The 25,149-nt window shown below is 38.1% G+C and overlaps 1 protein-coding gene across 1 annotated transcript in view; it reads left to right on the top strand.

Moving 5' to 3' along the window:
• The window catches only part of BMP2K (BMP2 inducible kinase), a 62,911-nt gene that overhangs the window by 11,969 nt on the left and 25,793 nt on the right, over nt 1-25,149 (top strand). The window contains 9 exon segments of the mRNA XM_056353094.1: nt 12,934-13,052; nt 14,154-14,259; nt 15,993-16,135; nt 16,429-16,550; nt 17,562-17,643; nt 18,291-18,423; nt 20,968-21,071; nt 23,201-23,280; nt 24,929-25,089. Coding sequence (XP_056209069.1) covers nt 12,934-13,052; nt 14,154-14,259; nt 15,993-16,135; nt 16,429-16,550; nt 17,562-17,643; nt 18,291-18,423; nt 20,968-21,071; nt 23,201-23,280; nt 24,929-25,089 — 1,050 coding nt within the window.

Genomic DNA, 25,149 nt, shown 5'->3' with positions numbered 1-25,149 from the left:
GAAACCAAAGTATTCGGGTGTGTTCAACATGTATCAGATAGTTTTAAGAACTGCTGCTCCCATGCAGGTACCAAGGAAATATTAGTACCTAAAATATTTTAAAATTCTATTTATTGGTGTAAGCAGGTTGAATCTCAAATATTTTGCTTTTAAAGTTTATTGGTCCCCTGTTCTTCATATGTCAGGTCTATATCCGCTCCTTTGGTACACACTTTGGAGTTTAAATGTGTATTTGCAGACAGCTAAAGAAGATGAGGTAATGAAAACCTTATACTGATAGCCTCAAATATTCATATCAGATAATTCTAAGAAATAATTCCAGCCAGTTAATCCAGTTTTCATCATGCTTATGTATTAAAAATGGTCAGTGAATTCACTAGTGATTACACTTGGATATGAAGATGTGCGTGAGACTACATAGACTTTCTAGCAGTGAGGAGATAGGGGTTTTGCCTTGCTAATTTATTATGTGTATGATGCCTTAGGACAGGGGTCCTCAAACTACGGCCCCCCAGGGTCCTCAGTCCAGCCCCCGGTATTTACAGACCCCCCCCACCGGGGGTTGGGGGGGGAAACCAAGCAGCCGCAGATGGCTGCCTGCCACTTCATCCGCACGCCGGCCCCCTGGTTAAAAAGTTTGGGGACCCCTGCCTTAAGGTTAATAGTAAACCAGCGAATCTTCCTGTGATGTCTACCTTTAGTCTGAAATGCTTCTAGTATTGTGAATTGCTTTATCTCTGCGCTGCTTGGTTACTCTTTTGTTTCTGTTGCAATGAAAGGCAGCACTTCTCCAAGATGCTGTAGAGCTAGGCGTTTTGCTGAAGCGGAGCGCCTTGTGCTTTGCCTTGGTTCTGTGCAATGGTAGCTTTGTGGTATTTGGTGCGTTGGTTATTCATGTGTGATGTTATAGATCCATTCTCTGACCTCCTCTGCTTTGCACTCTTATGCTTCCATATTTAAATCACTATTTTAATTGTGATTTAAATGAAAATTAAAGTCAAACTACAGAGCAAATAAGACGTAGTTAAAGAAAAGGGTGTGTGTGTGGTTTTGGATTTTTTTTAATTCATTGGTAGCCATTCAGTATGACAGTGGAGTTCAGTTCCAAAAAAGTTGTGGTGGTTGCATATTAAGTATATAACATATCTATATTCACAGATTTAAACATTCTGTAACTGCATTTATTTGGACACACGTTTGTTACGTTGGAGTTAAAATCAAATTCTTTTTTTAAAAAAAGCAGTTGTGTGCATTAAAAATGCTTAGCAAATGACATTTGAAATCAGTCTATAAAATGAATTGAATTCATGTCCATGCTGTAGAATGAGTAACTTCATTTTTCTGTTTAGTCTGTATTCACAGATAATGTCATCGTCCTGCTTTTCAAACTTGTTCTGTTTTCAGTTCAGAGTAAACTACAGATGCAGCTGAATTGAGTGAACAAAGTCAGGAGGGATGGGGAAAAACCTTTCCACATGTTGAAGATACAGCTGCTGGGTTTTGTTTTCAATTTTTTTTTTTAGTTTGTTTTGTTGGTGGTGTGTGGTGTTTTTTGGTTTTTATTTTTTAAATCATGCTAGTGGGTGCTTGTTACAGGTGTCTTACCAAGGTCTTCAACAAGTTGAGAAGCTTTCTTGTGAAAAGTTGAGCAAGAAGCACATCCTGCCTGAAGGCATCACCTTAGTTATGTCTTGACTAATATGAGATGCCTAGCATTCTAAAGTTTGAGATGCTAGAAGTTTAATGGCACAGTGAAATAGAATTAACTGTTCTGGCCTAGATTACACAGCGTAATCCCTTATATAAAAGTTTACTCAACTGTCTTGACCTTGACCAAAATAAAACGAGTGTTCAGGTTGGTTGGTAGGGTGAGTTTCTATTTGTTCTTGAATCTTGGAAAGGGAAGCATTAGTGATGTGAAGCTCTGTGTCTTGGAGAAAAATCTTGCTTGCCCCTGTGAACAGCTGTCACTCTTGATGAGCATTTCTTGGCTTTGGAAATGTGGATTTTATTTCTTAAACTTCTCTCTCTCTTTTTTTTTTTTTAATTCTGTAACTGGATTATGCCAGCTAGGGAGATTCTAAAAATGCCAAGCTAGGGCTGCAGTTATGATTGGTGTAATGTGCTCTGGATATGAAACTCAACAGCAATACTTGACTGGACTTTGTATGCCTGTTCAAAGGAAACTTGCATGCTCTATAAAGAGAAAGCATGCTTGTTTAAGTACGCTGGGATGTGCAAAAGTGCAAGGAAGAAGGAATTTGAAGAAAGTAAATGGATTGATGGCATTATTGTACATCTCCAAAGTACAAGGATCTTCAAGTTACTTTTATTATTGGAAAATAGTGTTGTTCCCAGGCTGGAAGATGATTCCATGAGCATTGAACTAGAATGCTGTTTTGCTTTTATTACTGATGTGCCTGTAAACAAATTGTACTGACTTTGTACAGTAAACTGCATAAGGTAACTGACAACTCTGTGTTGTGCTGAAGTGTTTCCTGGTCCCCACCAGTGCTGGGAGCAGACCAGATTGGTCTCTTCAAACGCAAATACTTGTGCTGTTTCTGTGAGAAGAAAGCTCTGCCTTTTGCTAGAAAAAAAAAATACAGTACCCTTCCCTCTGTGTTACATTTAACTTGGGTTTTTAGTGGCTCCAGTAGCAAGTGTCTGCAGGACAGCACAGCCCTAGAAATTGACTTTGTGAATAAAGCCCAGTGGATTGTGACTTGTTGCCAAATTTTACCATAACTTTCTACTTCTGTTTTCTATCAGTGTAGATAGAGGACCTGTTTAATACTCTTGACTAATTTCTGTTACAACATGATTTCAGAATCTGGAGGTGAAAAGAGGTTAATGGAAAGGTTAATGTTTTGATATTCACAATTTATTAGTTGAACTGTTGCAATCTAGTCATGTTCTGCGCTCTCCCTTATTGAGAGAAGGTAAGTATTAGTTGAATTAAATACAAATAGTACAGTGGTGATGAGCAGCTTGATTCAAAACTGAAACAGAGAGGTTTTTCATATTTCTTCTAACAAAAGCATGGGGTAAAGAAGGGATCAGTTTTACCCTAAGAAATAAAGTGGTTTATATTGGGTTCATAAGATGTATTTCTTACAGAGTATATGAAATGCTTGGCCTATTTTTTGAGAGTAAGCATTAAATAAATCAGCTTTCAATCTCATTTACCTTAATTTACCTTAATTTACCTTAAACTTGAAAGAATATTGCAGGAATTAACTTTGCAAACTATTTGAACATATCAAATAGATGTGCTTGCATCTGCATTAGGAAATTGTGGTGGTGGTTTTCTTGTTTCTCTAGAAGCAAAATATCTGAGGCAGACAGTCAGAAGATGGTGCAGAAGCAATGTTGTGATTCAAATAGTCAGCTTTGGATAGCAAGTGACCTGGATACTCTGAGAAGCAGGTAGGGTGAGTAGCATGATTGTCTTCAATCCAGGATGTTGAGCTTTGTTTCTTTTGCTGTTGGCTAGATTGAAGCTTGAGCATCTCAGTTGGCCAGCTGTCACATAAAGTTTGCTTAAATTTAGAACTACAATGTTAGCACTGAAATTTGGAAGTTGTCTGTAGTAGATTTAGTTGAAAATCCAGCACAGGGCTTGTAGTACTCTAGCTGACTGGAATGGGTTTGCTCTGTACAGAAAAGGAATGTTTTGAAGTCTGTATAGGCTCATAAAATTATAAGTTTTTAAAATGTGCTTTATAGTGGAATGACAGAATAGGTGTCTGTAGAGTGTTTTTGTGTATGGCAGGGCTTGATCCAAGCTTCTCTCTGGGATGTTCTCACAAAGAAGTTGCACTGCCAACTGTAGCAAAAGAAAAATGACATCTTCTGGACTTTATGGAAGTTTGCCTATTAAAAGGCTAATTAACGGTATCTTAGTTTGTGGCTTTCACACAAACACACACAGGTTTGCCTTAAGTCTGTTTGTCTTTCATATGTTCTCCTTGAGAGGGAGGGGTGTTGCCTGATGCAGAGGACAGCAGAGGCTTTACAGAGGATAGGATTGTCAAAATTTAGAGAACTTTACCCAAACAGCTGAAATGTCTATCCATTTACTAGTTCAGGCTTTCTTGCTGGTCCTTGCAGGCCAGGAGGGAATGATGGCATTGTCAGAGGTGATGGCTAAGAATTCCTGTTAAGGCTTTTCAATGAATAGTAACTTTACCACTGTGAGGAAAATTTGCAGAGGTCAGTGCCATGGGAATGCTTCTTGGGATTTAAAAGAAGAAAAAGATACCGATTTGGGACTGATATTTTTATGTTCCTCTGTATTCCACCCCCTTGTCTTTCTTGGCTGTTGCCTTGATGTGAGGGGATTTCCTGTGTGGTTTTTTGGGTGATTTCCTGTAGCGCTTAAATTTGCATAAAGTTTTTGCACTGTTGCAAGCTTTTGTGATCTTCCTTGTTAAGAGGAAGTATAGCTGACATGTTGAAGTCTCTCAGATTGTGAACTCTGCTGGGGTTAAAGCTCTCCTACTGCTTCATGATAAAAATACTAGTACCTGTTTGCATCATTGGCGTCTGTGTGTTTCGTTTATGACTGTACACTGCATCAGTTGATGTAATTATTTTTAAATTACTAAAAAATGAAGTAATTTGTGCATTTGACATTTGTATACTTTCCTTTGCAATGTAAGTGGTTCTGTCATTACCAGCAAGAACACCAGATTGATGATGTTTTGTTATTTTGGGTTTTGTTTTTTCACTTTGGCACCTGGGTATGTCTGGAGCATAGCTGTTACCAAGCAAGAAAACTTTTCACAGAAATCTATAGTACGCCTTCATTTATCTTTCCCAGAGCACTTTAGTAACTTGAAGTGTCTTGGATACTGCAAGTAGTCTCAGGTGCTTTTTGTTGTTTTTGTTTGTTTGTTTTTTTCAAAGTTGGACTGCAGTTGTTAAGAGGAGGGTTCCTGCTCATCGGCAGGGCTAACAGTCCAATTAGCAGGTCGAGGTATGTGATTCATAGCTGTTATTTTCACGGCACTGCCTCAGGAGCAGACACTGGAAGAAAGCAGTGCTTCTTGTCTAAACTAGCCCTGATATTCAGATTGTTACACAGTGGGAATTTGTGTGGGCAGTGGGAAAAGGATCAGTGGCATGCCCCTTGGAATGCATTGTCTGCATGCTTAAAATGACGTGGAGAAATATTGAACTCCAAAATGTGTGTAGAAATGGATTATTTTAGAAGTAGGAAGCTATTTCTGCTTTTGGTTTTTGGAATACCAAGCTCTTGAACTTGCAGGCAACATCTGTCAACTGCTTTTCTGGATGGAGCTGTGTCTCAGAGCCTTGTGTTCATAAACTGAGACTTGTGGAATACGCTTTAATGAAAATATACACATGCATGTGTACACACACAAAAGCATAGATATCAATATAGAAAAATGTGAATGTGTATATGTATGGTTATTACCATCTAATACTGCAGTTGTTCAGCCAGAGGGCTGCTTGGCACCACGTTCGGGCCAGTGAGCTCGCAGAGGTGTTATGGCTTTGGTTGACAGCCTGACGGCCAGGGATGGTGGGACAGCTGACATACAATGTCTTCCTGGTAGCTGGAATGCTGTTGCTGAGCTCGGGGCTTGAAGCGACCAGTGCGATGAGGCAGCACTATATGAGCAAATAAGGCAGTGACAGCACACTGGGATGATGAAAACTGGATGACCTTCAACCCACACTCTGGAAGCATAGCATAAAACATGAGGTATATATACCAGCTGTTGCAGGAACTGTTGTCCCATTGCTGGGAAATGGATACCTCTGTATAGGGGGATGTCCCATCATGTTCTTATGCAGAGGTGCTTCAGGAATGGAAAGGCAGAATCATGGTCAGTAGATTCCTTGCCCTGTGGAGGTTTGGTCAAAAAATGAGTGCTCGAGCAAAATTTGTCAGGCTTAAAAACTGCATTAACAAGTTTCTGTTAATATGTAGCTTCTCAACAATCACATGACGTTTGGAGTCTGATTAAAAATTTTCAAATGTTTGAGTTTTGTGTGGTTTTAAAGGTTTTTCTGTCACAGATAAAAACTTTGTTACCTTGAAGAACCGAGTAGTGTTCTCTATGTAAAACCAAAGTGTTTGTTGCACATGCTTTCAGTCTATAGCTCCCAAAATGTCTGCAATACAAGGTCTGTACTGCCTAGCAGAAGACAGTGCCTCTGTGGAAAGAGAACTTCCTTTGCAGGAAGGAGGGGAGTTTCTGATAATTAGAAGAACTGCCCTGTAATTATCATAATAGGGTGCCAGTGAACGTACGGAGTTAAGGGCATTGTTGGTACACCACAAGAAGAGGAATTGAGCAGCAGGATGGAGGAGGGGGCTGCAGCACCGTAGCAGTGTATCGGGATCACAGAAGTACTCTGAGCTCCTGGAATGCACTGTGTTCATTATATACTATGTGAATGTGATCAAAACTGAGCTGCAAGAAACAGTTTTTGACATGAGTTCATCTGCAACTGTGGCAGAAAGGAGTTTACTCAAGATTTCTTGTAAAATAGCACATTGATGTGGTGCTTAACACTTTACTGAAAAAGGGCCTTTTGCACTGCTCTGTGCGGAAGTGTGTGTGGGTGTTAAGAGCTGTTCATGAGGTCATGCTTCTCTTGAGAAGGACTGCTTCTTTCCTGGTTTTCTTCAGTGTCCTATTCTTTTGGACACTGGCTTCTTCGGTGTCTTGGCACCTCATAAAGCTATGGAGTCAGTTTTGGTGTTTGGCTGTACCACACACCCTCTCCCCATCCTGGCAAGGAGCGTGCACTTGAAACATTTAATGTGGCCTTACTGCTGTCCTTTTGTATGGACTTGCAAGAAGGTTTTTATTTCTTCATGTTGCTTAGACCCTATTTGCAGGGCATTCATGCTACTACTTTGAGAGGGACTGGTCTTACTCTGTCTTTTGAGTGGACTTGTAGTGCATAAAATGGTTTAATATGGTTTAAAATATAGTGTTCAGACAGCTATGCAATTTCAAGAGGTGTTTTAACTTCTGAGGGAGTCTCTGGCTCTGCAGGTCAGCCTGATTTTGGAAGCTGAGACATCTGAATGACTTTCACTTACAGAATTAACAGGTAACAGACATGTACAAAGTGATCCAGGCATCAAGTGATGCAGAATAAGATAGTGAAAGCCTTACTTAAAGGCAGAAGTTTATTCAGAATGCAGGTGAATACACCTAAATTATTGTTGTACCTTAGATTATCTGAAATGCAGAAAAAGCCAGGTCTGGTATTTGAAAGAAAATTAGTGTGTGGATGTATAGCCATCTTGTAAAGGGGAAACAACAAAGATCAGCAGTGTATGTGTTGGTGGATGGGTCACTGTCAAATAATTTGCGCTTGAACCTGTTTATCCAGCTTTGCGGAGAGGGATGCCAGGCTGTCTCACTGGCCAGTCATGCAAAGCTGAGCCAAACTTGTGGACTGGCTTCAAATTAGAAATAAAACTATTCTTTAGGTTATTCAGCTTTGTTATGAACAGCTTTACATAATGACTGTCAAGCTAGTTCTGTAACTGTGCTGTATATGGAGGCAGTCATGTTGACCTTATAGCCTCTTCTAGAGCTCACAGCTCTAAGGGTTAGTTTTCCTGTAAAAAATGTCCCTTTTTTAACTTGAGATTTCAGTTAGTTGTTGAGAAAGTTACGAAGTACCTAACTGTCCAGATTGTGTAGGTACATAAGAACAACTAGGATCTATTGCTGCTTACATGTATTCATTCATTTCAGGTTTCTGAAATGTACAGGAGAACTGGATGTAAGTACTGTATTGGAAAATATACTTTTTTATAATGAAACTTAAAAACTGAGTATTGTGTCTAAATGGAAATGGATGTTAAAGCTCTGCCACCCTCTGGAACAGCCAGGTTTTAATGTGTTTGTAGGGAAGTTTTTATACCTTGTTGGTTCTGTGAGAGTACCTGTAGTAGCTACTGTTTGTGGTTCAGTGTTGACAGGTGTGGGTAGTGGTTACTGCATATCACTGTACAGATAAAATCCTTTGCTCATGAAGTTCTGTTCTGTTTGTTTGAGACTTGAGTATATAGTCAAGTAGCTCACCATTTGGAGGAACAACATTTGGTGCTTCTATGTGTTTTAATGGTATATTAAAAAAATCTTACTGTCTGTATATCTAAAGTATGTGTAACTTGGATCAGAATATCTTGTTGATATTCTTTTAGTTTGTTTTCACAAAACTGTTGTCAGTTGTCTGAAAGACGGTAAAGGTACTGGAAGATTCTTCAGCCTTATTTTGTTTTACCTGGGTAAGTAAATAGGATATTTGGAATCCTGACAGCTGTTTCCTGCTGGAGTTTCTGGAATGTAACATGGTAAAATATAAATAGAATGTTGAGGCTGGTGAAATTTTTCAAGGTTGACCTTAAATATGCATAGGAAAAAAACCAGACTAGAAAATGTTTGATGTAGGATTTTGTTAAAAAAAATAAACCAAAAAAACTTCCACAAAATACCAAAATACTGCTAGTTAGCTTGTTAATAAGAACCCAAAAGGGGATGGTTAAGATGAAAGAAGTGACTCTTCAAGGTAAGAAAGGTGTGATTTTCAGCTTGCTGAGCTTTGTAATGAGTTTACCTGTCAAGGCTTCAGGGTTTTGATTTTGCTGAATATTTATTGCTAAGACTTACATAACTGTAGATGCTGTAGAAAGGCTTTTAGGCAAGTATTTAAAGGAAAAGTATCTTGTGCAGTGTGACTGTCCTGTGTATAACTTAGATAAGTCAGGGATGAGTTTGAGGGAAATGAGATTGTAAGACACTGAGCTACTATGAGTCTTCTGTGGTTTTACCCTGGACAGTAATTAAGCCCCGTGCAGCTGCTTGGATCACTCCCCGCTGTGGGGTGGGGGAGAGAATCATAAGGGGAAAAGTGAGAAAACTTGGGTGTTGAGATAAAGATGGTTTAACAGGTAAAGTAAAAGCTGTGTGTGCAAGCCAAGGAAACCAGGGAATTCATTCACCACTTCCCATTGGCAGGCAGGTGTTCAGCCATCTCCAGGAAAGCAGGGGTCAGTCATGCATAACGGTTACTTGGGAAGACAAATGCAATCAGTTGGAGTGTGCCCCCCTTCCCTATTCCCCCAACTTTTACTGCTGAGCGTAATGTCATCTGGTCTGGAATATCCCTTTGGTCATTTGGGCACCACTTTCCTGTGTACCACAGCCTGCTCTCTGGCAGGGTGGTGTGAGAGGTGGAAAAGGTCTTGACACCGTGTAAGCACTGCTTGGCAACACCAGTGCTATCAGCACTATTTCCAGCACAAGTCCAAAACACAGCCCTGTACAAACTACTATGAAGACTTTCAACTCTATCCCAGCCAAAACCAGTACAAAGTCTCAGATCTGGGGAAGGGGATAGAGATAATTTGATTCTAACAGTACACAATGAAAAGTGCGTGTGTATTTTGAGGGGGAAAAATAGCATCCTGTTAATCTCTGTGGCAAGGCCTGAGTGTCAGAGATGTGCCTGGGGTGTGAGGCCCACAGGTGTGGCACCTCATTGATTCACACTTAGCAGCAGGGCTGTGGGATGTTCTTGTAAAGCTGATGGGGGGGGGGGGGGGGGGGGCAATACAGGCTGGCTAAATGCAGTGCTGCTGTCATCATGCAAAATGATACTTTTTTATATTTTGCTTACGAGTCTCTTCAGAGCTGCAGTCAGTCCCATATTCAGGTCTTGAGTGCTGACTGTGTTACTGGCCTGATGGTTTCTTTAGTCACTTTTCCTGTGGCCTCAATTTACATTTGAGTCTATTCTTGAGGAGTGGAACAAAAGAGGAAAAATGAGACTGTGGCGTATGCTCTTTGCCTCGTGGCCTTATGTACTGTTGTCTTGAATAGCGGCAATTTTTAGATGGTATCTAAAATTATTTACTGACAGGTAAGCTAAAGGGCTTGCTACACTGAAATACTGAAATGGCTAGGGTGGTGAGGGTCATGTCATTGTACAGTCAAACCTCTTGAGAGCCTGAACACAATACGGTTTACTAGGTTATTACATTTGGTCACTGCACCCTTTCTGTTGATTTTAAACAAAGGTATTGTAAGTTTTGATGCTCTCATAAATAAGACCACCCAAAGTTACGTTGTGTTTTGATAGAAAGGCCTCAAAGTTGGCAAAGCTGTTGCTCATTGCCTGGTAGGTAAAGAATATATGGTAGTCAGTTAGTGCCTGCATAATTAGTTGGGCCCACCTGCAGCATGTTGTGGCATTTCTTGTCCACGGGAAGGCACTTGTGGGATGTTGTGGGAGAGTTGTGACTTGACCAGATCAGAAATTTAAGAAGGCAACCAGGATTGTCATGGTGGGAGGTAAAGAATGGAAGTGTGTGGATAAGATGATGTGGAACTTCCTTGTCATCTATTTGTGTGCTGTAGCTTAGGAGTTTTGTTTTAAACTTTTTTAGATGGATTGTGTTATGGAAAACTGAGTGTATTTTCTGTCTTCACTGATATGAGATAATAGAAATTTTTTTCAGCTTCTGACAGTATTTGTGAAATGCCAGCTCCTGTGCCGACAGACGTGTGGAAGTGTAGTTCTGTTCAGCTTGCAATCTTGAGCCTCTGGGCAAAGTAACTATGTGTTATTTCTGGTTGATTTCTGTATAGGACAAGGCCATGTGTGTACTTGCCTCCTCCCCTGATGGATAGCCATGTTTAATAAGAGTTTTCATTAATGTTTACAGCACTGATTATGGCTGGCTTCTGTGCTTTCAGTGAGAAGTTTAACATCAGAAATGGCTGAAAAAGTTGAAAGTTTAATGGTTCAGGGTTTTGCTGGATAAAGATCCCTGAAACATCAGTGACTGTTAACTTCCCAGTAAATATTAATATACAGGTTTTGTTCAGAGTTGTGCCAGTTGGCTCTTTGATGAAAGGATTTTTATAGTGGTGATATTTACTAATGGAAAACGGTTCAAGGTCACATACCTATTTCTTGGCAAAATGGGGAATCGGTCTGCTTTTATGGCTCTTTCAGGGTTCAAGTATTGGTTACTATTGCCACCTAATGGCAAGAAGAGCAGTTGTCTGAGTATTTAGATTTTTCATTCCTTTGGACTGATTGTTTTATCCTAGTCGTGCCTGTTCTGGTTACATGAAAACAATTGTCAGGGCAGTTTGAAATAGGGCATTTTGTTCTTGTCCTCCTGCTAGTTACAGAGAATTTTAAGGCTATGAAAGTGTCTCTTTAACAAAAGACAAGAAGTGGTTTTTGTCTTCTAATTGTTAGACTTTTGTGCTTTATCTGAGTATTGCTTTCTACTTTTGGTCAAGTATTGGTGCTTTAAAAAGTCTCTTTTTGTTAAGAAGCTAGTACAAAAAATCTTGCACGAATGAAGGTCTGCACATAACTCTTACCATAATTCCCCAGGCTGGTGTTTGGGGAGCCCTATAGCATCATTTCAACCCCAGCTGGAGTTCGGTGTTGGAACTCAAGCGATATAAGAGCAGGTGTCCTGCTAATGTTTTGGTAAGGCCCTGTGTAAACCAGGTTAAGTATAATAATTCTGCAGAATTTAGGTTATTTCATTGAAATTGGCAGTAGTTCTCTTTTAACAGCGTAGTGTGTTGTTTGGCTAAATGAGCAGTTAAGTTAAATAATAGATACTTAATCTTCAAGAAAACTTTCTAATAAGACTTAGCTTCAGTTATAGATTATGTACATGTTTGTTCAAGCACATGAGACTTAGCAAATGAGGTGAATTGTACTTAATAAACACTGCTTGCAGATTATGTTGGGAAATATGAAATGTGTGTATTTCAGTTGGCTGCCTGATTATCAGAGTAGTTAATCGTTTTAATTTACTTATTTCTGTCCTGATTGTATACCAGAGTTTTTGTACTAGTTGAAAGTTCCCATGGTAATAGTTGGCTTACCATCAGAAAGCAGTCAATTAAGGAAAGTATGGATTTATATGAGCTCTTGTATGAGGCAGCTTTACTAAAACTGTGGGAAAGCTGTGCATGTGAACCTTAAGGTGATGGTAATGTAATCTGCTTGAGGGCCTTGAGCAGCAGTTCAGTTTAACAGAAGACAGATAAAACAGGAAAGTGGTGTTTTTCCCTGTGGTTTTCCTGAGCATTTGGAAGTATTTTCTGTGTAGGCAGTTTCACTTTGCTTCTGTGTGTAATTCCAGTCTGTGTGATTCTTTTCTACCAGTAAAGAGGAAAGGAAGAAACTCATACTGGCAAGCTGGAGGGTGGGTTTGAGTGTATGGCTTGCAGTTAATGCTGCTGTTGGACTAACAATGCTCCTGATGGAACTAGCTGCGGGGAAATGTTTAATTCTTAACTGTGTGTTTAATACAGGTTTAAATAAAAATGCTACTACAGAGTTGATTGCTTGTACTGTTTGATTGCAGGGCGGTTCAACCTGTCTTGAAGTTATGCGAAAAAGTTGCATGACTTCTTCAGTATCTCTCAAGACTGTCTCTCTTCTTAATATTTTAATTTTTATGCTTTGAAATGTAGGTTTAGGGAATTTAATATTAACCTTTATGGAATATTGGGGGATTTAGAAATCGTGAAGACCTGGAGAATGCCTTCACTTGGTTCAGGTTTCTGGATGACCCTGAAAGTACTTCAGGGTTGATATCTGAATACGTAGAATTTACACTAGGCTTTATAAATTTATTTGAATGTGAAAATACTTTTCAGATAATTCTGTTAGATTTTGTATTAGAAGAGATAGATGCTTCTGTTTTTGTCAGGAATTCTTCACCTATGTGAAATAGACTGAGGTGGCAAGTCTTTGTAATTTCTTAAGTGTTTGTTACTCCTTAATGACTGACACAGACTTTTTTTACTGATTTCTTAGATTGTAGTGATATTGACTAGAGGAATAACAAAACCTCAAGTATCTTAATTTGATTGTAATTGTTTTTTCCAGGTGGTTTCTCAACTGTGTTTCTGGTACGTACCCATGGTGGGATACGTTGTGCGCTGAAACGAATGTGTGTTAATAATGTGCCAGATCTCAACATCTGCAAGAGAGAAATTACACTTATGGTAAGAAGCCCATTATTTGTAACTGGAGAATGTATTAATTTGTAATACACGTACACCAAATGCCTCTCCAATGACAATGACTTACAGACCACCTTTTCTCTTGACCTCGTGGTCCTGATTTTGCACTGCTAGTTCGGTATACTAATACTGAGTTTAGGGTTGATGCATGATTAACTTCTAAAGCAATTATAAAAAAAGTGTATTTGATATCACAGCTGATCCGGCCAATAATATGGTTCCCAAGCAAAAGTAGTATCTTCCAGTTTTGCAGTAGTAACTTAAATTCTCAAGGCCTCTGTGTGCTCCAGCTCTGTTAGCTGAAGGATGCTGTTGGTGGCTTCTGTGGGTGTTGTCACCTTGAGATGGAATGTGCCTATACCTACTCCATACACTTCTAGCTTACACGCATTCTGATTGTAGCAGCACCTATCTAATTATCTGAATGAGGTACTTTTAATTTTAAATTATTTTATAGGCAGAAACTCTGTAGTACAGATTACAACACTTGTATAGTCAGATGTGAAATAAGCAATACTTAATTCTGCATGTAAAATGGCTCTTAAAAGTTGTTTTAGTGCGTTTTTTTTTTTCCCTTGGGAACACATTCAGTTGATTGTGTGTAATAACTTTGTAAAACTTGGTAATAGTTCAGACTACAACAGTTGTGGCTTTTTTTCCAGCTACATTTTCTAGTTAACTGTGAGAGACTGTTCTTCAGTTTAGTTTAGGATGGGCACAAGTAGCGTGATTCTTTCAAACCTGCAGCATGCCAAGGCTCTGGCTATTACTACTGCACAATGTTGTTTTAAAGGCAGAAATTCGATTGTGTTTGCACTTTTCAACAAAGAGCACATAAATGTTCTTTTCTGAATAGTGATTGCGTTGTTTGGTATGTCACAGCCACTCTGATATTGCTGGCAGTGACGAGCTTATGTTCTGTTTGTGGCACTTTTCCAAGAGTAGTGGATGTGGGGCAGGACCTAACTTATCTTGAAGTCATAAATGGTTGACTGAAAACTTGTACTATCTTTCATTTGTTTTCTGTGCTGAAGTGTAATGTGCTTTTTTCCCCTCCCCCCCCCCCCCCCCCCCCCTCCCCAGAAAGAGTTATCGGGGCACAAGAATATTGTGAGCTATTTGGATTGTGCTGTTAACTCTATAAGTGACAATGTTTGGGAAGTACTCATTCTTATGGAATACTGTCGAGGTAAGAGTCAGCTCTTGAGTTTTTTTTAGAGAAAATGGAGGGACAATGTTTGTATTGATCACCTGGGCTTTTTACTTAAAATTGTTCCCTTAATATAAAAGCTTAACATATATACCTTGCAGCTGGAATTCAATCAGATTTTTTGCTTACGTGTTTGCATTGTTACTTAGGCACTGAGCTCTTGAACACAAGGAAAATGTAACAGTCAGTTTCACACAGCTTTGTAATTAAGTATAATTAGAAACAGAGAAATTACTTTTTTAAGTATAAAGTGAAATTGTTCGGTTCTGCTGTTTGTGCTAATCAATGCGGAGCTAGAACATAATTTAATAGGGAAAACTGGCAAGCTTTTCACTGCTGTTGTCCCTCTGCCATTTTTTTTTAGATATGAGTAATAAATCTCCAATACTGTTATCTGACAGGTGACTTGTTATAAACAAGCATAACATAGTTTTGATAATGCTGGCCAAAAAAATAATAAATAGTCCTGTGGTCTCACTTTATGATGTAACTTTGTTTCAAACACTATGTAAAACCAGGTAGTTTCTAGATTATTTTTTTCCCCACCTCACATACACACTGGAATAAACTTGCCATTGAGTTAAACTTCTGAAGTTTACCTAAAATTTAAGGTAACTAGGCATTGACCTGATAATGAGATGGTGGTTAACCCAGATAGGTGATGGTATTAGAATAAGTGCTACAAGTACAACATGTTTTGAGACTAGAAAGAAAAGCCAACCCCATTGTCCATAATGGTCGAAGAATACTTGCAGTTGAGGTTTACATTCGTTTTCTTTGCAGTAGAAGCAGTAAACATTACAGCTTGTGCAATCTGTACCATAAGGAGCCAAAGACAGTATTGATGTATGTTTTGTGGAAGGGAATAAGGAGATAACTTGAAAACCAATGGCCACATGTTTGGCCCTCTACCCTGCTTGTATGGGTGGATTTTTGTACCCTTGTGGGAGCTCAGCTCTGACATCCTGTTGGTAGCACTCTTTCTTTAATTGTAATGGTAAGTAGTCATGTGGATGTCAGCTGTCAGATGACTTCATAGTGTTAGACTTCTGATTTTCAAAGCATCCTTGTTTTGATGGAACACTCATGAAGGTCCTGCAGACACTGTGTCTTGCTTCATCCCTTGGTGTTAAGTGAGCTTTGTGGTAGGAAGAGCCTAGTATTATCTGGTGAAATTCAAGAAACAGAAATAATGATTCCCAGTCTTAGAAAGAAATCTGTGAAGACGTTAAATTGATGCCTTTCTTGAAGGGTGGAGTCAGGGCTTTTTTTTCCCTCCCCCTTTTTCCCCACTTTGTCTCCCAGAAAGAGGAAGAGAGAGGGCGTCTAGAATATGAATTAAATGGAATTCAGTTGGATGACAGAGTTTTGGCTATGGGTCTGAAAGCAAGAGACACTTCTGAGGTAACATCTTTGTGTGATGGACGCTTCTTTGTGTTTGTGACAACTTCATCCCAAATAGGTTTCAGTCCTAGGGACTTTTTTTTCCATTTGAGACAGTAATTTTTCTATCTAGGATGATATAAGAGTGTGCCTTTGGAAAATCAGGCTTGTTTTATTTAAATACAGTGAATGTGGAAAACTTTCTTGCATCTTATTTGTGGACTTTTTGCATATAAAAGTCTTTGCTTGTGTACATGATAGGAATTCCTTAAAAAAGCCCAACACACAAAAACCAAACTAAACTAAAAATTTCCTTGTGGTTTCTTTAGCTGGGCAAGTTGTGAATCAGATGAATCAGCGTCTGCAGACAGGCTTTACAGAGTCAGAAGTAATGAGAATATTTTGTGATACCTGTGAAGCTGTTGCCCGGTTGCATCAGTGCAAAACGCCTATAGTTCACCGGGATCTAAAGGTATGAACTTAAAAATAAGGAAAATCTAGGTTAAAATAAACGATCTACTTAAGGACTGAGAATATAGCAGGTATTTCATTAAGACTGACTTCCTGTTAGGGAAGTACTTGGCTGTTGGTGGAACTGCAAACGGAGACTAAACTGGAAGACAGCACTTAATGCTAATGCCAAAGCTATCAACTGATATTTCTAACAACTTTCCTGTTTGTGTGTAAGAACAGTAGTAACATTTAACTTGGAAATTAATGCCATTATTTTCGTCTAATGTTTCTGTGTGTTGATTTCCTTTCAAGGTGGAGAATATATTGTTAAATGATAGTGGGAACTATGTTCTCTGTGATTTCGGCAGTGCCACTAACAAATACCTTAATCCTCAAAAAGATGGTGTTAATGTGGTTGAAGAAGAAATTAAAAAGTAAGTTCACTTAAGTGTCCTGTCGTCATAAGCAATGATTGTGCTTCTAGGAAACTCAAGGTATTACTGTGCAGCATGCACATATCTTACTACTATGAATTGAACTTAATAGTTGAATTTGAACTAATGTTGACATAAATACAGTAAAACAGTGGAATGATTTGGTAGCATAGACTACTTTGATTTATTCACAGATTGTTTTTGCTAAACAGACTCTTAATAAAACTGGGGAAAAAAGCATGCTGTTTTGAAATTAAATTATTGAAAAAAATATATATTTGGCTACTGGCCATTTTAGAAGTTCAGTATTTTAAATTTGTGCTATTTTAATACAGCTAACAGTATGAGACAAAAAGAACTAATGTAAATAAGTATTGGAATGTATTTATGTAGTTTTATTTATAGAGCAAGGTCCTTGCCCATTCTGCTAAGACTGATTAAAGGAATATTTAAACTTTTATTAAGGTGCACTCTTGAAAAAATGTGTTAGTTTTGCCCCTTTGGGTGAACTACTGCAGAGGAATTAAATACAAGCTAATTGCTCTCATGTTATAACAGGGTGCTTTTTTTTTCCCAGCTCCGAAAAAAGCACTTTGACTACCAGTTTGGTAATTAATGTTAGTTTTTTGAAGTCTGCATATTGAAACATACAGAATGCCACAGGGAATGCTTTTGTAGGACTCGTACATGACATCTTTAAAATGAGGGGTAATTGCAGGATTTAAGTAGAGTGACTGTTGTGAAAGTACATGTACTGGGGAAATAACATTAAAAACAAATTGTAGCTGGCTGTAAGTATTTATTCTTGTGTATTATAATTCTATGTTGCTGCTCCAAATATTGTCTGTGATGCTGCAAACGCAATAAATTACTTCCATTGCATAAGACAATTCCAGGCACGTATCTAAACTTTGGGTGTGAATGGTGTATGCATGGCAGATGCAGGAGAGAATGCTTTCAGTTCTTAGGCACACTTTTCATCTATATTCTCTTTGAATTATATACTGCTAGGTATACAACACTATCATACAGAGCTCCCGAAATGATCAATCTTTATGGAGGAAAACCAATTACTACCAAGGCAGATATCTGGGTAAGCAAAAAATTGGGTACTATGAAATACTGAACTAAATAGGAGGTGTGTGTGTGAAGTTTAAAAGCATCATTGTCTAACTGAAAAGCTAATACCTTCATAGTGAAATATATCAGGCAGCTATACAGTGCAGAATATAGTAGAGGTATCTTTGGAAGTGATATCTTCCATACATAAAATGAATGCTATGAGTGACGTTCATTTTTAGTTAAGGTGGGACATAATTTAGAATATTTTTCCCTTTTTTTCAGCTCAGGTTGCTGCTTGATAGTCACCAGTGACTTCACATAGTAACCTGTTGGCAGCACAAGGAAAGGTGTTATTGGGTGATGTACAGTGAAGTAAATAAAGACTAAATTTGGCAGAAACACTAGTGCTGCCTCTGGGTGATGTGACAACAAGAATGCAGCTCTTGGGGTACACTGATTTTGATAGTTTGTTGCCTAACATAGGAGTGAAAGAAAGTCTTTTTAGAGTGGCTTTATATATCAGCTTGTCGCATCAACAGTGTGCTTAATCATGCAGCTTCTACGTAACAGTGTAAGCATCAGCTGTAGCTAGGATGCAGTTTGTTCCTTGCTGGTTCTGCTTTATTGTGTAAATGCTTACTCTTGTTCCTTTACAGTGTCTGTATTTGTTTCTTACAGGCACTTGGCTGCTTGCTGTATAAACTTTGTTTCTTTTCACTTCCCTTTGGAGAAAGTCAAGTTGCTATTTGCGATGGAAGCTTTACCGTTCCAGACAACTCCCGATACTCTCATAGCATACACTGTTTGATAAGTAAGTATCCGGGCAGTGTGGCTATTCTTTTGCCTTATAAATCAAATAAACCACAAAAGATATCACGCTAATGTAGGGGAGTGTCTTGGATGGGTGGTGCAGACAGGCTGGGCTCTGGAGTGACCAGTGGGAGTTGCTCCTGGATACCATCTGTCTCACAGCTCCTGTGCTTGTCCCTGAAAGGAGGCTGGCTTATCCGTTTGCTCAACAGAGGACTGAGCCACAGGGTATAGAACCGAAGTGACAGCCTAGAGAGGAATTTGAGAAATTTAGAGGAAACTTCTTTGAAATGGCGCTAAAAGTGAAACAGGTGAATGAAGTAAGAAAAAGTTTTTTTTCCTGGACAGCTGACATATTTAAATCGGTTACTGTATTCCAGGCATTTAATGGATGAGTTGATAACTTCAGAATTAAACAGAATAAAACAGTACAGAGACCTGCCGGATTAAATTGTACCTCTCAGTTCAGAAGAGCTTTATTGAGGTTAAGAGAACTTTTTAGTTTCTTGGGAGGCATCTATTTTTTTTTTTTCCTTAGGTGGCCATAAACCACAAAGGGATAAGGGGAATGAAAAAAGTAGTTCTTCATTTATTCATTGTATCTTTTTTCTCTTAAGTGTGTGTTTTCTGTGGAATGTCAGACCATTAATTGTATTTTCTATCCTAGTTGTACACTTGTGCTTAGATGAATTTGAAGTGCAAGTTCGGTGTAGAAACATAAATGTAGTGACGTGAATTGGGCTGGGGAAAACTTTGTGGTAGTTTCATGGTTTATAATGGAACAAAAATCTGAAAAAGTGTTGGACATCAACCTTGGCAAAAGTTTGAAAGCACAAAGTGTATGAAGGAAAATTTTGGACAAGAACAAGCTCCAAGGCTAGTGATTGACCTGTTATCCAGGTACAGAAATACAGGATCTAATTTTTACAGTAGTAATGAGTATTTTCAGTTGTCTTTGTTTGTCAGCTTTGAGCAGGTTAACTTGAAAGAGTGAGTCTGACAGAATATGATAAATTCAAAAAGTTTGAGTAGGAGCTCTTATAATTTATTTCAAAGTTAAGAATGTGGTGACCACATAGTTTATGCTTATATATAAAAGGAAATGCCAAATTGAAAACCTCTTTTTTGAGCACATACTCGTAATGGAGAAATAGCAGTTAACATGGTAACCAGTTACCTTCTGCAAATACTTAATAACTGACAGAATGAGATCAGTTTTCCGGTGATTTAAATACTTTTCCTTGCACCACAGTGCTACTTTTAGAAGACTACAGGTTTTAATCCTGTCTCCTTCTAAGTATGAATGCTGTTTTATTAAAATTCAGTGAAGTGCTATGCTAAGATGAGCATTACTGGGATGTAATATATGTGGGTGAGGAAGAATCTCATGGTGTAAACTTCCCTTCTTCCTATTTGGAGTGGAAGCCAAAAAAAGCTGCAGTTGGTCATAAAAGGTATTTCAGGAACTTCTGGCTTCATTGTGGCTCTTCTACAAGGTGGGGGGTGGGGAGTTGCAAGCTGAATGTTCTCCACCTCATAAATCTAATATTTCAGAATCAAGTGGCAAGAGTCACTTCATAAATGTTCTGCTTCCACTTAATAGTGCTGTCACTGCAAGTTTAAATCTGTTGTATTTTGTAAAATCCATTAAAAATAAAACTTGCTGTGAATTTTATTGGGCATGAAATAATGGCTTTGAGTAAAATTGTAAGATCTGTCTAAGATGATACTAACGTTTTTACAAAAAAGTTACTTCAATATTTTTTTACAAAATCTTGTTTAAGGCTGGCTGTACTACTGAACAGTTTTGGAAATGTAGCTCATGTTCCTCATCAAAACTGAGAACTTAAATTTTTGTAGGTGATTCATTTTCTTTGTAGCTGAACATATTTTTAGCAGCTTAGCTTACACAGTGAAAGGTATTTTCTAAGCATTTAGGTTCTCCAGTCATTTAGGCAAGACTTTCTCATTATGTACTCTGTATCATATTGTAAATGATATAAAGTAACTGTTTGCTTGAAAAACACCAAATGTTCTAATTTGGGACATCAAAAATTCTGTCTTGTCAGGAAAAAGTCCTTTTATCCATGGAACTGCATTTTTTTACTATACAAAAGTATACATAGCCAATGAAACCTGCAAGATAAAAGCTGATGTAGAACCTTAGCCTGATACGGTTGGATATGTCTGTGAATCTTCTGTTGGCTACATTGAATTTTTTACTAACCCTAGAAAAATATAGTGCCTGTGAGTTGGTTTTATGTTGTATCTCTTTGAAGTTATTAATTACTACTTCAGTTTAGCTACCCTTCCTGCAGTTGAGTGTCAAAATAGCAAACGGAATAAACCTCCAATTGTGTTTGACCCTAAAAACTATTTAACTTGACAAAAAATATTAAAAAACCCCAAACCCACATAACAATAAAAATTACTGTTTCTGGGGTAAACTTATTTGGCAGAGCTGCAGAATATCTTCTTGCTGGTAGCACGCTGTCTCAATAGCCTTTTTGATATTTGGTTATGATTTGTCTTGCAATTTTTGCAGGATATATGCTTGAACCAGATCAAGAACAGAGACCTGATATATTTCAAGTATCTTACTTTGCCTTTAAACTTGCCAAAAAGGACTGTCCAGTGTCTAATATTAATGTAAGTAGTGTTTAAATTTTTCTTTATTTTTAGTCTATTTTGTAGGTAGCATTGAAAAAAGTATCTAATCAGCTGAGGAAACATTATTTCCATTGCTTTTTAAACCCTGTTCCTAAATTTAAAACATAAAGCAGAGTACACTTCAAGCTGCTATTTGAGTACACGTGATATTAGGTGTCTAAACAAAACGTTTTGAGGGCATTACTTCATAAATTGTATGATACTGCACCAGTAGTTGACTTACAGATTTTGCTGTTACTAATCTCTTGTGTCTAATACAAAAAAGATGAAATTATTACAGAACTTAAACTTGTTAACAATAAAAGGTTTCATGTTGCAACTGTAGTGTCACGAGCATTTATTTGTTATGGATAAACCCTTTCTCTTAGTCACCCTTAGCAATTATGTTAATTCATTGGAAGGACTACAGTGAACTGGAAAGCAGAGTAGTGCCTCAGTTAGCCTACATTCCTACCCTTACTTCCTGTGTGAGTTTTTTGACAGTTTGTACTTTCTCTCAAAGGTCACTCATTCACAGATCTAATTATGGTGCAATGGAATTTGAGGGCACATCAATAACATTCGATGTTATAAAGTGATTCTCAAGATAGACCTGGGGAAAAAGCAATCTTAAAATTCATTTTGTAACAAATGTCAATTACAGGGAACTCTGCCTTCAGAGGCAGACAGTGAACATACTTGAGAACCCTTTGAATTCCTTTGTCATTGATCCTTGTAAAAGAAGGTGCTCAGTAAATGTGAGTGGTGCTTTTTGGAAACTTAGGTTTAGTAAAATATCAGAACACCTTGAAGTACTTACTGTTTGTAGGTAAAGGCTAAATTGTAGGTGGTCTGAATAGTTTTTATGTTATGCTGTTGCAGTGTGTGAGTAGGAGGAGCAATAACTATACTTTCCCTTGAATACTTGATCCTGAATATGAGCATATCTTAATATAACATAACTTGGGAATTAACTGTTACTCACTGGAGAAGTAGTATCACCTCAGGTGACTTGAGAATGTCTGTTTCTTGGATTTTTTTTTTTTATTTTACCCCTGCAGATAGGAATTGCTGCTTACTTGGACCTTTGCTGTGTGGCAGACATAGAAAAGTAGAAGAGCCTGGAGCAGTCTTAAAAAGCGAAGCTGTTGAGGGGTGGGAGTGTGTGTGTGTTCCACTGGAGTGTTAGAACAGCAGTAAAGGCAGCAGGCTGTGCCCTGGTTTCTGTTGCTGTTGATTTCCTCTGGTAGTGCTTTCCTCTGTAGCATCTATGGCTATCTTAAAAGGGAAGCAGCACAAAAATGTGCACATGGACACCCCTGACCCTCTTTGAAGTTTCGTGAGAATATAAGGAGGACCGTTATAGGTTAAAGAGGCTGGCTGAGCGTACTACGCTGTCTTTGACAGCAGCTTATTTTTCTCAAGGGAAAGTCAGATGTATGCCTGTCTGTCTCTTTCCTAGACTCGACTAATTCCAGTGCTGACAGTAGTCTTCAGCAGCAGTATTTGATGATTAACTCTAATACTTGTGACCAGTTTTAGATTTGCATTCTTTACGTGAGGAGGTAGTACATACGTAACTATGCGTATCATCTTCCTTCTCCCTCCCCCAGAATTGTCATTTTCCTTGGTATAATGTGGTTTAGGTAAAATGCAATTCATTCAGGAATTTGATTGAGATGGGGGTAAGTTAAAGAACTATAGAAGCTTAGATACTGCATGGTTTTGGGGAATTTGTATTGTGGTGGAAGATCTGAGTGGGCAAAAATTTACTGTTTTTTCATCCAAGCATTAGGCTTTGTTTGAATTCTTAAGCTTGAGACTAAAGTCTCTGAAGTAAAATGTGGTTAAAAGATGTTGTCCAGGTGTTTTCTTATATTGTTGATGGTTGGTAGTGTGTAAATGAAGTAGTTGACAAAACAGTTGGACCAGTTGTGGTTTTGTTTTGCAACAGATAAGGGAACATAGAGATACTGTTAAATAAATACTTCTAATCTGCAGCCATGTGAGTTCTACATTGAGCCTTGTAACATGGAAGTCTTTACCCCAAGTATTCCTCTTCAATATGTAATGATTTTTTTCTTTCAGGATTTCGGGTTTTTAATTTATTCAAATTTATTTTTCCCAAGAATTCTCCTGTCCCTTCAACTCTTCCTGAACCCATGACAGCTAGTGAGGCAGCTGCTAGAAAAAGCCAAATAAAAGCAAGGTGAGCAGAGGATGTGGCTTTACTTTTTTTTTTTCCTTTTTTTTTTTGCTAATATTGTTAAGGTGCATGTTTGTCTGAAACCTGTTTTTTTGTGCTTGTTAATAAAACTTATCTTAGTAGCAGAAGTCATTAGAATAGATAAACTGAAATTCTAAGAGCTTCTGGTCTCTTCTTTGGATTCCACTCTGCTGTTTTCACTGTATTGAGAATCCACCGAGAGAAACTGAGAGCCTGTTTTGTGGTGAAATAAGTAAGCGCTATCGGTCTGTTTCTCATCTGCTTTATTTTCTCCAAGACTGAGTGAATTTTGAAATGAAGGATTTTAGTGGCAATATGGTACAGGTAGACTGTTCTAAAAAGGGCTTTTATTTAAATGTGTAAATCAAATAAGATTGGTGAAGGTAAATGGATTTTGTTCTTTCAAAGATTCATATTTGTGTACCAAAATATTCCTTTTTTGTACTTTCTGATAAAACCAAACCCAAAACCTCGGGAATTCCTTTTCATGTCTTTTATTGTGCTTTGGTATATGGTGTATATTTAATGCTAATGCTGGAAGACTCCTTTACACTTTTATTCTTAGTTAATGGAAGTTGTGTTTTGAATCCCAACAGCACAACGTGTGTGACTTGGGTACTTTTATATTTTGCTATAATTATCAGCTCTATTCCAACTCTGATTTTATTAACCTGTTTCAAATGAGAAGCAAAGGAATGGGTTCATGTAAGCTGTGTTTGGAGCTGTGGAGATGTCTGTGCCATGTTATGGTAATGTCGTGGTCTGGTTGTGGTTGGTTTTGCTGGCTCTGCTGTCAGTTGGTAGTGTGCACAGGAGGGCAGGCATAGATTATCAATGGAATAATGTTTTAAACTCCTGCTAAATCTTCTAGACAGTAGTAGTAGGATTTGTAGTTCTTCCTAAATAATATTTTCCTGACAGCCCTTAAGTTACAGCAGGTGAAGGCAGATGGTGCCTTCGTATAATATGGTAGGAACTAATGTGACGTGTTGGGTACTGGAGCTCAGATGGTGAATTAGTGTTTTTAAGCAGTTGAAAGTCTTAAAAAATGCATATACTATAACCTGATAATGGGATTAAAGTTCAAAAGTAGTTTGGTTTTCAACATCTTTATTACCCTGGCAGGCTATTATGCAGCTTGAAGTATTTCAGGGAAGACACAAATACTCTGAGAGTTTATGGATGTTAAATCTCTAACAAAAAGTAGAATTAGGTTGACTTAACAGATAAGATATCTTAATGCTATTTCCTGTATGTATGAACAGTAGTTGTGTCTCTAGTCCTAGGTTTGCTGAGTCAAGTGCTGGACATAACTTTCACTCACTGCTGTGAATGAAGCAAAGCTTATACAGAGAAAGTTTGTATCTAGTGTCATGGTTTCCTTGGGAATAAGGCTGTTGCATAGCTCCTTCTAAATGCTGTTCTGTAGCAGCCATATATCCAGTGGTGGCAGTGGGTGTTGAGTGGCACTTTAGGAAGCAAATTTTAAGGTGTTGAAATATAATTCACAAGTAGAGCAGCACATGACTAAGACATAACTGAACTATTAAGATATAGTGTCTAATTTGAAAAAGAAGCAGTCTTCTTTTTTTTTTTTAAGTTTCTTCCATGGGAAAACTTGTCATTTCAGAATAACAGACACTGTTGGACCAACAGAAACCTCAATTGCACCACGACAAAGACCAAAGGCCAATTCAAGCACTACCACTTCTAGTGTGCTAACGATCCAGAGCTCAGCAACTCCAGTCAAAGTACAAGTTCCTGGTGAATTTGGTAATCGTATGCAAAAAGGTAACTTAAAGTTGAAGGGTGGACCAAAATAAATGAAGAATGAATTTTGTATTTCTTTTG

The sequence above is a fragment of the Falco biarmicus genome, chromosome 1, assembly GCF_023638135.1.
Source record: "Falco biarmicus isolate bFalBia1 chromosome 1, bFalBia1.pri, whole genome shotgun sequence".
In the NCBI taxonomy this organism is placed as follows: Eukaryota; Metazoa; Chordata; class Aves; order Falconiformes; family Falconidae; genus Falco; species Falco biarmicus.
This window is presented reverse-complemented; position numbering and strand designations above follow the sequence as displayed.